Consider the following 12,579-nt stretch of genomic DNA (forward strand, 5'->3'; position numbering starts at 1 on the left):
TAACATCTATTAACTAACACAGCAGAATACTTTTCCATTGAACATATTTTGTTAAACCTAGGTCTACAGTAAAAGATATGACTGAATCTGAGAATACCGGTCATCATGGAGAAGGACAGGCATATATAATATAGCTCACCTTGGGTAGCCCTCTTTTATTGAACATCTGAGTGAGAATGCCAACCCTGGTGGTAGGAGTCATGAACAGGGGGCTCAGGAAGATGCCGCATACCTGATCATACCTTAAAGAGGCATCTGAGAGGGTCATGCTCAATATTTTTTTTTTTTTTTTTGCGGTACACGGGCCTCTCACTATTGTGGCCTCTCCCGTTGCGGAGCACAGGCTCCGGACGCGCAGGCTCAGCGGCCATGGCTCACGGGCCCAGCCGCTCCGCGGCACATGGGATCTTCCCGGATCGGGGCACGAACCCGTGTCCTCTGCATCGGCAGGCGGACTCTCAACCACTGCGCCACCAGGGAAGCCCCATGCTCAATATTAATTGAGGTAGGCAATGTAGCTCTGCCTGTGGGCACCTCTCAGGGTATCTAAAAGTATACTTAGCTGTGAAAAAAAGCTTCTTCCTTGACAGTACGATAAGAAATTTCTCCGTTCCTGGTGGTCATGTCAGTCAGGGCCTCACAGAGTATGTGTTGAGGTTAGAAAGTAGAATTCTTGGACACGAGTATCCAGGTTCTCACACAGTTCAGCACTTGAATTTAAAACCAGGGCGCAATCAGTATTGACATGGGAGGTACCACTGGCAGACTGGCCCGTGAAGATCACCCTGTCATAGCCTTGGTTCCTTGCCCTCCAGAGAGCCGACACCCCTTCACTGGGGAGGATGAGCAGGAGAGACAGAGACACCCGGCCCTCCCAGAACAGGGTGAAGCTGACAAGGTAGGTGCCATTGTTGAAGTCTGTCACCTTTCCCGAAGCGCCTGCCTTCAGGGCTGGGGAGGACATCCTGGCCCTCAGGAAATCCCCGCCATATTCCTTTCTGCGTCCCAAGTGGTCCCTCATCTCCAGCAGGACGTCTAGCTGATCCCCCCTGCAGTATGTGTCTTGAGGGCTGAGGAGGGTGGCTTTGCTGTGTGTGGCGCTGGTGGTGGAGCTCACGTGGGTGAAGGGTCTGGGTGGGATCAGCTGGTCTAGTTTCTCCATGATCCCCTTTATTCTCAGCTCAGTCTCTGTTGGTGACTTTAACAGGCTCGGTGATGTTTTAGGTGATGTTTAGTCCCATACGGGACTTTGTGGAGCTGTTCCAGTGGCAGAGAGAAATGGGTAAGTTAGAGTGAACCAAACTGAAGGGGCAAGGACTGTGACATACTATGAAATGAACCTGTCCAAATAATTTTTACTTATTCTGTGTTTGAATATTTATTTACATATTATCATCAATTTTATTTAAACTCTGACAATTTTGAATAAAATGTATACTACACATTTATCTTTAACCTCAGTGTTTTTGAGAATGCCTGAACAGTTGTAGATAAATATATTAAATCCAAAATATAGAGCTCAGAGAATACTTATGAGTAATAAATTGATTCCAGTGCATTTACTCTTCCTTTTCTTATACATCTTATCACCAGTCATCATTACCTTCTGTTAGTTCTACTTATGTATATCTTTTACCCTTGTCTAATAGTCTTTTCTTCCCCAACTGTATTATAGTTCAAGTCACCATTGTTTATTTCCTGAATTGTAGAAGTCATCCCAAGGGTCAAAGCTTCAGTTCCGCTTTCTCACCAATTAATTTTCTCCATTGTTGCTAAATCAGTCCTTCTCAAGCAAAACTCTCTTCAGTCCCTCCCTGCTTAAATCCCTTCAATGGCTTCTCATTACCCTGGGGGTTAAGTCTAATTTTAATATGGCTTTATGCTTATGCCCTCTTTTTTAACTCTCTCTTTCCTGCCACTCCTTTTTTGCATTCTATTGATACATTTTAATGAGTAACTGTTTTTATTTTCTGGAGCTGACCTTTCTTTCCTTCAGCTCTCACTCTTTATTAATACACCTCTTCCAGGATGGCTGGCCACCTCCACATTTTCCCCCAAACCACCTAAACATCTGTTAACTTCTTACTGAAAAATCTTTAGAACCTTAGAGGTTCCTTTTTATCCTTTTAACACTAGATCATATTTTTATAGGTTCTCAAATTCAGTAATTTCCAAATCTTATTGATAGTCAGAGGTGCCTGCAAACTTTTCTAAAAATATGGATTCTCAAGCTGCAGCCCAGATCAGCTGAATCGTAATCACTAAATGCCTTGCCCGAGAGTTTATGTTTTTCAAAAGCCTCACATGCAATCAAGTCAGGTAATTGTGAGAACAATGGTTATAGACTGGTGGTTGTCAACCCTTTTGTACTTTAGAACACACATAAAGCTTAAACAAAAAAAATAGGTCCACTGCACCCCAGCAATAAAATCAGTAAGACCCACGTGGTTGGTACAAAGCAATAGAGTAAATCAAAGGGACAAGAAACAAGAAAATGAGATATAATTAAAAATAAAAATTAACAGAACCCAAGTTCCTTTCAAGGTCAGGAATAAGACAAAAATGTTATCCACTTTAGAAGTCCTGAACAATAAAACAAAACAAACAAACAAGTGTATGAGAATTGTAAGGGAAGAAGCAAACTGTCTTATTTTTCATTTTTCTTTTCTTTTTTAATTTTATTTTTTGCAGATGTTGTTATTGTCCACCAAAAAACCCCCACCAGAGTTAGCAAATTGTTAGCATTTACAGAGTCAGCAAGGAGCTGGATACAAAATAAACTTGTAAAAATAGCATTTATCTATACTAGTAATAATCACCAGAAAATACAATAGGAGATAATCTCTGACCTTGTTGGAGGCATTTTGAAAACTCTTTTGAAGAACATTTTTAGAAGACCTTGAACGAAAAGCTTTAACATTTTTAAAAGTAGTAGAGCCTAATATTATAAATTTGTTAATTTTCCCTCAAATAATTTAAAAATTCTATGTATTTATTTTTTTAATTGAAGTATAGTTGATTTACAATATTGTGTTAGTTTCAGGTATACAGCAAAGTGATTAGGTTATTTCTATCTATCTACCTACATATTTCTGATTATTTTCCATTATAGGTTATCACAATGTATCAAATATTGTTTCCTGAGTCTTTGTTGCTTATCTGTTTGATGTACAGTAGTCTGTATCTGTTAATCCCATACTCCTAATTTATACCTCCCCCTGCCTCTTTTTCCCTTTTGGTAACCATAAATTTGTTTTCTATGTCTGTGAGTCTGTTTCTGTTCTGTGTATAGATTCATTTGTATTATTTTTTAGATACCACATACAAGTGAGATCATATAAATTTGTCTTTTTCTGACTTCACTAAGTATAATATTCTCTAGGTTCATCCATGTTGCTGCAAATGGCCATATTTCATTCTTTTTTTAATGGCTGAGTAATATTCCATTGTATATACATATACCACCTCTTCTTAATCCAGTCATCTGTTGATGGGTACTTGGGTTGTTTCCATGTCTTGGCTATTGTAAATAGTGCTGCTGTGAACATTGAAGCACATGTGTCTTTTCTAATTATAGTTTTCTCCAGATATATTCTCAGGACTGGAGTTGCTGGATCATATGGTAGCTCTATTTTGAGTTTTTTAAGGAACCTCCATACTGTTTTCCATAGTGGCTATACCAATTTACATTCCCACCAACAGTGTAGGAGGGTTCCCTTTTCTCCACACCCTCTCCAGCATTTGTTATTTGTAGATTTTTTGATGATAGCCATTCTGATAAGTGTGAGGTGATTTCTAATTGTGGTTTTGATTTGCATTTCTCTAATAATTAGTGACGTTGAGCATCTTTTCATGTGCCTGTTGGCCATCTGTATGTCTTCTTTGGAGAAACGTCTATTTAGGTGTTCTACCCATTTTTTGATTATGTCGTTTGTATTTTGTTATTGAGTTGTATGAGCATTTGTGTATTTTAGAAATTAAGCCCTGGTCACTTGCATCGTTTGCAAATATTTTCTCCCATTCTGTAGGTTGTCTTTTCATTTTGCTGATGGTTTTCTTTGCTGTGTAAAACCTTATATGTCTGATTAGGTCCCATTTGTTTATTTTTGCTTTTATTTATATTGCCTTGGGAGACTAACCTAAGAAAACATTGCTATGGTTTATGTCAAAGAATGTTTTGCCTATGTTCTCATCTAGGAGTTTTATGGCATCATGTCTTGTATTTAAGTCTTTAAGCCATTTTGAGTTTATTTTTGTTTATGGTGTGAGGAAGTGCTCTAACTTCATTGATTTACATGTGGCTGTACAGCTTTCCCAACACTAGTTGTTGAAGAGACTATCTTTTCTCCATTGTATATTCTAGCCTCTTTGTCGAAGATTAATTGACCACAGGTGTGTGGATTTATTTCTGGGCTCTCTATTCTGTTCCATTGATCTATATGACGTTTTTGTACTAGTACCACATTGTTTCTTTTTTTGGCCATCCTCACAAAATGTATTTATTTATTTATTTTCTTATTAGTCATCCATTTTATACACATCAGTGTATACATGTCAATCCCAATCGCCCAATTCATCACACCCCCACCCCCTGCCGCTTTCCCCCCTTGATGTCCATACGTTTGTTCTCTACTTCTGTGTCTCAATTTCTGCTCTGCAAACCAGTTCATCTGTACCATTTTCTAGGTTCCACATATATGCATTAATATACGATATTTATTTTTCTCTTTCTGACTTACTTCACTCTGTATGACAGTCTCTACATATATCCATGTCTCTACAAATGACCCTATTTTGTTCCTTTTTATAGCTGAGTAATATTCCATTGTATATATGTACCACATCTTTATCCATTCGTCTGTCGATGGGCATTTAGGTTGCTTCCATGACCTGACTATTGTAAAATAGTGCTGCAATGAACATTGGGGTGCATGTGTCTTTTTTTTGTGTGTGCGGTACGCGGGCCTCTCACTGTTGTGGCCTCTCTCGTTGCGGAGCACAGGCTCCGGACGTGCAGGCTCAGCGGCCATGGCTCACGGGCCCAGCCGCTCCGCGGCATGTGGGATCTTCCCAGATCGGGGCACGAATCCGTGTCCCCTGCATCGGCAGGTGGACTCTCAACCACTGCACCACCAGGGAAGCCCTGCATGTGTCGTTTTGAATTGTGGTTTTCTCTGGATTTATGCCCAGTAGTGGGATTGCTGGGTCATATGGTAATTCTATTTTTAGTTCTTTAAGGAACCTCCATACTGTTCTCCATAGTGGCTGTATCAATTTACATTCCCACCAACAGTGCAAGAGGGTTCCCTTTTCTCCACACCCTCTCCAGCATTTGTTGTTTGTAGATTTTCTGATGATGCCCATTCTAAGTAGTGTGAGGTGGTACCTCACTGTAGTTTTGATTTGCATTTCTCTAATAATTAGTGATGTTGAGCAGCTTTTCATGTGCTTCTTGGCCATCTGTATGTCCTTTTTGGAGAAATGTCTATTTAGGTCTTCTGCCCAGTTTTTGATTGGGTTGTTTGTTTTTTTAATATTGAGCTGCATGAGTGGTTTATATATTTTGGAGATTAATCCTTTGTCTGTTGATTCATTTGCAAATATGTTTTCCCATTCTGACGGTTGTCTTTTCATCTTGTTTGTAGTTTACTTTGCTTTGCAAAAGCATTTAAGTTTCATTAGGTCCCATTTGTTTATTTTTGTTTTTATTTCCATTACTCTGGGAGGTGGATCAAAAAAGATCTTGCTGTGATTTATGTCAAAGAGTGTTCTTCCTATGTTTTCCTCTAAGAGTTTTACAGTGTCCAGTGTTACATTTAGGTCTCTAATCAATTTTGAGTTTATTTTTGTGTATAGTGTCAGGGAGTGTTCTAATTTCATTCTTTTACATTTGCTGTTCAGTTTTCCCAGCACCGCTTATTGAAGAGACTGTCTTTTCTCCATTGTATATCCTTGCCTCCTTTGTCATAGATTAGCTGACCATATGTGTGTGGGTTTATCTCTGGGCTTTCTATCCTGTTTTTGTGCCAGTACCATATTGTCTTGATTACTGTAGCTTTGTAGTATAGTCTGAAGTTAGGGAGCCTGATTCCTCCAGCTCCGTTTTTCTCCCTCAAGACTGCTTTGGCTATCCAGGGTCTTTTGTGTCTGCATACAAATTAAAAAAATTTTTGTTCTAGTTCTGTAAAAAATGCCATTGGTAATTTGATAGGGATTGCATTGAATCTGTAGATTGCTTAGGGTAGTATAGTCATTTTCACAATATTAATTCTTCCAATCCAAGAACATGGTATATCTCTCCATCTGTTGGTATCATCTTTAATTTCTTTCAACAGTGTCTTATAGTTTTCTGCATAAAGGTCTTTTGTCTCCCTAGGTAGAGTTTATTCCTAGGTATTTTATTCTTTTTGTTGCAATGGTGAATGGGATTGTTTCCTTAATTTCTCTTTCAGATTTTTCATCATTAGTGTATAGGAATGCAAGAGATTTCTGTGCATTAATTTTGTATCCTGCAACTTTACCAAATTCATTGATTAGCTCTAGTAGTTTTCTGGTGGCATCTTTAGGATTCTCTATGTAGACCTTAGACCTGTATTGCTGTAAACTTCCCTCTTAGAAGTACTTTTGCTGCATCCCTAGATTTTGGAAAGTTGTGTTTTTATTTTCATTTGTCTCGAGGTATTTTCTGATTCCCATTTTGATTCCTTCACTGACCCATGGGTTTTTTAGTAGCATTTTGTTCAGTCACCCCATGTTGTGTTTTCTCCGTTTTTCTTCCTGTAGTTAATTTCTAGTTTCATGCTACTGTGATTGCAAAAAATGCTTGATATAACTTCTGTCCTCCAGAGTTTGTTGAGAGTTGTTTTGTGACCTACCATGCGATCTGTCATGGAGAATGTTCCATGTGGTCTTGAAAAGAATGTGTATTCTGCTATTTTTTAATGGAAAGCCTTGTAGATGTGTGTTGACTCCAGTGGTCTAACGTGTCATTTAAGACTGCTGTTACCTTACTGATTTTCTGTTTGGATGGTCTATCCATTGATGTAATTAGGGGTGTTAAAGTCCCCTGCTATTATGCTATTATTGTCAATTTCTCCATTATGTCTGTTAATATTTGCTTTATATATTTAGGTGGTCCATGTTAGGTGCATGTATGTTAATAAGTGTTACATCTTCTTCTTGTATTCATTCCTTTATCATTATATAATTCCCTTCTTTGTCTTTTTTTATAGTCTTTGTTTTTAAAGTATTTTTTGTGATATGAGTATTGCTATACCTGCTTTCTTTTTGTTTCCATTTGCATGAAATATCTTTCCCCATCCTCTTGCTTTTATGCTGTGTGTGTCTTTAGCTCTGAAGTGAGTTTCTTGCAAGCAGCATATGCGTGGGTCTTGGTTTTTTGTTTTTTGTTTTTTTTTTAATCGGCCACCCTATGTCTGTTGTTTGGAACATTTAGTCCATTGAGTTTTATTTTTTTTTAAGATTTAATTTTATTTATTTTTGGCTGCGTTAGGTCTTCATTGCTGCACGTGGGCTTTCTCTAGTTGTGGCAAGCAGGGGCTACTCTTCGTTGTGGTGTGCGGAGTTCTCATTGCGGTGGCTTCTCTTGTTGCAGAGCATGGGCTCTAGGCGTGTGGGCTTCAGTAGTTGTGGTGTGCAGGCTCAGTAGTTGTGGCTCATGGGCTCTAGAGCACAGGCTCAGTAGTTGGGGTGCACAGGCTTTGTTGCTCCACAGCATGTGGGATCTTCCCAGACCAGGGCTCAAACCCATGTCCCCTGCATTGGCAGGCAGATTCTTAACCACTGCACCATCAGGGAAGTCCCTCCATTGACATTTAAAGTGATTATTGTAAGGTATGTACTTAGTGCTATATTGTTACTTGTTTTCTGGTTGTTCTTGTAGTTCTTTTCTGTTCTTTTCTTCATGTTTTAGTTTCTTCCCCTGTAGTTTGATGATTTTCTTTAGTGGTATCCTTGTGTTCCTTTCTGTCTAGTTTTTACGTATCTATTATAGGTTTTTGGTTTGTGGTTACCATGGGGTTTAATATATGTTAACCTATAACTATATCTTTTAAACTGGTAGTCATTTAAGTTCAAACATATTCTAAAAGATCTATAATTTTTACTCCCCCCACCCATGTTTTGTGTTTTTGATGCCATATTTTATATCTTCATGTTTATCCCTTAACTCTTTATTTTAATTATAGTTGATTTTACAAATTTTTGTCTTTTAATCTTTGTACTAACTTAAGTAGTTGATCCACAGGCTTTACTATATATCTGCCTTTCCGAGTGGGATTTTTCTTTTCCTATAGATTCTTTTTTTTGACTGTATTAGTGAGATTTTACTTAAAGCATTTTGAAATTTTTTGTGAGGGGGCTTGAAGGTGGCAGAGATAATGTTTTACAAAAGAATTTTTCCCCCATTATTTTTCTCCTGGGGAGAAAATAGCATCTTTTCAGATGGGCTCTTCCTCTTCTACCCTTGACTTAAATGTCCTCGGTGCTATAGATTCTTACTTCTAGTTGTAGCCTTTTCTTTTCCACTTAGAGACAACCCTTTAACATTTCTCTTAAAGTAGATTTAGTATCGATGAACTCCTTTAGCTTTTGCTTGTCTGAGAAGTTCTTTATCTCTCCTTCAATTCTAAATAATAATATTCCTGGGTAAAGTATCCTGGATTGCAGATTTTTCCATTTCAGCACTTTGAATATATCATGGCGCTCTCTTTTGGCGTGCAATGTTTCTGCAGAAAAATCAGCTGATTTTGTATGTGACTGTTTGTTTTTCTCTTGTTACTTTTAGAATTCTTCTATTTCTTACTTTTGCCATTTTAATTATATGTTGTGTTCTGGGTTTGTTTGGGTTCATCTTGTTTGAGACCCTCTGTGCTTCCTGTACCTGGATATGTTTCCTTCTTCATGTTTGGGAACTTTTCAGCCATAATTTCATCAAATGCATTTTGATCCTTTTCTCTCTCTCTTCTCCTTCTGGGCCCCTTACAGTACCAGTGTTGGTATTCTTGATGTGGCACAGGTCCCTTAAACTGTTCTCATTTTCTTAATTTTTTCTTCTCTTTGTTGTTCTGATTAGGTGATTTCCATAATTCTGTCTTCCAGACCACTTATGCATCTTCTGTATGAGCTAGTCGGCTGTTAATTCTTACCAATGTGTTTTTCATTTCAGTTATTGTACTCTTCAGGTCTGACTGGTTCTTTTTTTATATTTTCCAATTCCTTGTTAAAATTCTCACTGTGTTCATCTATTCTCTTCCCTAATTCTGTTAGTGTTCTTATTACTAATTCTTTGAACTCCTTATCTGGTACATTATTTCTGTTTCATTAGTGGGTTTTTTTTTTTAAAGGGGTTTTCTCTTGTTCTTTCATTTGAAACAAATTCCTCTGTCTTCTTATTTTGCTTAACTTCTCTATGACATTAGGTCAAATATTACCTATTTTGATCTTGAACCAGTATCCTTATGTGGAAGCATCCTTACACAGTCTGTGTGTTCCCAGTGAGTTTGTTTGGAGAGCTGGATCTGGCATAAGCATGAATCATGTCTTCCCCCAGGGCATGCTGGCGGCTATCGCCTTGGTAGGAGGTGGGGCTGGAGACTGAAGGACTAGAACTGGAGCTAGGTGTGAGCCTGGGTTTCTCCTCTTCTCAGTTGCCACCACCTCCCTATTGGGGGTGGGGTCTGTTCCCTAGTTACTAGAGCAGATGCCTTTAGGTTTGGGTCTGAGGTGGCTCCATTCCCTCTAAGTGTGTGCTCTCCCCACTCTCAGCAGCAGCATTCTTGCCCTAGAGGTGAGCTATGCTGGAGCAAGAGGGGCTACTGTGGGCACTTGGTGTGGGTAGAGGCATGAGCTGTGGTAGTCCTGGCCTCAGTCAGAGTTCCAGACCACTTCCTATGTGCTGCCTCCACAAGTGTCAGCAATGGCCACTCTTGCCCCATTCAGATGCCATTCTGGGTCTGAGCCAGCTCTGTCCCTCACAACTGCACACTCCCCTCAGCCACTACAACTGCTGCTCTAGTGTGGAGCTTTGCCATGGGGCAAGAGTGGCTAGAGTGGGCGCACGACTCAGGCTGGGGCTTGTGCTGGGGTGGTTGTGGGAAACTGGCCAGAGTCCTGCGCAATTTCAGTCAGCTTCCTCCACCTTGTTTTGGGAGTAAGCAAGTGTGTGTGTGCTCTTCATGAGCAGAGTCTAGGTTTCTTACAGCCCTCTTGTTTGTCCCACTGATTTTCAAACCAGCTAAGGGGACTCATCTTCCTGTTGTCAAACCCCCAGGTTTGGGTTGCCCAATATGTGGCTCTACCTTAGATCCTTCGATCCTCAGGGAGGATCTCTGAGCTTGTGTAATCTCCCTCCTCATCTTTGTCCCCTACCAGGGGTGCCGGTCCTGACCTGATTGCTTCTCTTCCCTTCCTACCCAACTCTGTGTGGATCTTTCTTACAGCCTTGGTTGTACAAGAGTCTTTCTGCCAGTCACAGTTCGTTTTCAGTGAGAATTTTTCCACATGTAGATGTATTTTTGATGTGTTGGTGGGGGAAGGTGAGCTCCACATCCTCCTACTCTGCCATCTTGATCTCCCCCTGATGGGAATTCTTAACCCTTAGAGTCCTTAAGTCCAAGTGGAAACTAAGAGGTTAGCAGTTGTGGACTGTTGGTCGCGCTAGCATTCTGATGATTGCCAAATTTATAAATGCGTTTAATAATTTCTGGATGTATATTCTTCCTTATAGTAAATTTTTCAATGCCTCAAAAAACATGTTTACTAATAAACCCAAATATCTTTAGTTCCTCTGTAAAAGGAAGCCAAAAGTGGTTAAACCTATGCTCAGTAATTAATGTTTCAGTATTTTATCTTAGTTGAAAATGATCTAGCTATTCGATGAATAGTCATCATTTAACTTATCTCAATATAACTTTAACATTTCAAGTTTTTAAAAAGATTTAGAAACAATTTTTATGTAGACTTATCATAAAGCATAATTACTGTTGAAAAATTCATTAATAAACTTTTATATGTATTTAAGTTACTTATTCTTGGCAATCATGTTTAGATTACTTATGAAAGCTTCACGTGACATTAAATGCTAGTCATCATCTTATCTTTCTTGCTGACAAATTATGTAACAGAGATAATGTGAGCTTATTTAACTTTTAGTAAACCGAGGTAGAATAGAAGTTGTATATCTATATTATATTTGAATACGAAAAATTCCTGTTTTAATTAAACCAACAAACTTAAACTAGCTTTTATTTACTAAAGATTATCCTAGATCACATGAACCTGAAAAACATTTCAGTAATTTCTATATTCCTGAGAGTATATTTAATTTAAGTCAATCAAACAGACCTCTTTACAAATTCATTTTGGCAATACCACCCAGAGGTAGAAAAATATCACATATCTATAACATGCATACATAGACATACATAAACATACAGACAGATGCAAGCAGAGATCTTACAGCTTTCATTTAAAAATTTTAGCCATGACACATATATGATAATGCAAAACTCACTAGTTTATAAAAGAACAGCTGGATCCAAATTGTGTATCTGGCAGATAGAATAAGTTCAGGTTACTTGCTCAGGTGGCTTAAACTTTTCACTAATATTGGTAGTGAAGGTTTTTAAGATTTTTTTATTCACCTAGTTTCCAAATAGCCTTTTTTCTCTCTCTCTTTTTTTCCCCCTTCTGATAAGAATGACCTCCCTGAAGTTTGCATTTTAAAGAGATGGCCCTCAGTTCCTAGAGAAGACAGGGTAGAACATTTAAATATATCTCAAAGGCACAGAGAAAGAATATAAGTTTCTCCTAGAAGGGCTTTTGTTTCCTAAAGCCTGAGTTTTTTCAATACCTACAAACCTTTTGAGATTAAGACGGGATGTTTGGGGATTGGTAAAAAAGGATAGCTGAGATTTTTCGTTCTTGTAAAGACTCAATTTGTAAGACAAGTTGTGCAAGTTGTCTTCAGTTTGTCAGACAGTTTTTAATTCCTCAGAGATTGGGTTGAGGGACTTCCCTGGCGGTCCAGTGGTTAAGACTTTGCCTTCCAACGCAGGGGGTGTGGGTTCAATCCCTGGTTGGGGAGATAAGATCCCACATGCCTCGAGGCCAAAAAGCCAAAACATAAAACAGAAGCAATATTGTAATTGCTTCAATAAAGACTTTAAAAATGGTCCACATCAAAAAATCTTAAAAAAAAAAAAGACTACATTATCTTCAATTTGCTTCTTTATATTTAGCCGAAGATCTTTACTAAGATAGAAGTGAAAAGTTTCCTAGGTTCTCTTTGTAATGTTTCAGTAAATCCTCCCACAAAGGGTTCAGAATGTTTTTCTTTCCCTCTGGGCATGTAGTTTCATTTTAGATTAGGGGCATGGCCAAAAAGGAAAGTTCCTATTAGGCTCTGAATATCAGAGCCAAATATTAATTTGGCCAAATTCTGGGAATTCCCCAGTGGTTAGGACTCTGTGCTCTCACTGCCGTGGGCCTGGATTCAGTCCCTGGTCAGGGAACTAAGATCCTGCAAGGCCACGTGGTGGCTTTATTTTAAAATAAAAT

The 12,579-nt window shown here is 38.6% G+C and overlaps 1 protein-coding gene across 1 annotated transcript; it reads right to left on the reverse strand.

The window, feature by feature from the left end:
- Positions 1-540: 540 nt before the first annotated feature.
- Positions 541-1,767, reverse strand: LOC111166918 (NXPE family member 1-like). Its single transcript, XM_089915891.1, is given in 4 exon segments — positions 541-658; positions 660-1,231; positions 1,233-1,302; positions 1,751-1,767. Coding segments are annotated over 4 exon segments (759 nt in total). The 3' UTR covers positions 541-558.
- Positions 1,768-12,579: the final 10,812 nt, after the last annotated feature.

This window comes from Delphinapterus leucas, chromosome 7 (assembly GCF_059928025.1).
Source record: "Delphinapterus leucas isolate spDelLeu-1000000601 "Yukka" chromosome 7, BTC_Dleu_Yukka2, whole genome shotgun sequence".
NCBI classification, from domain to species: Eukaryota; Metazoa; Chordata; class Mammalia; order Artiodactyla; family Monodontidae; genus Delphinapterus; species Delphinapterus leucas.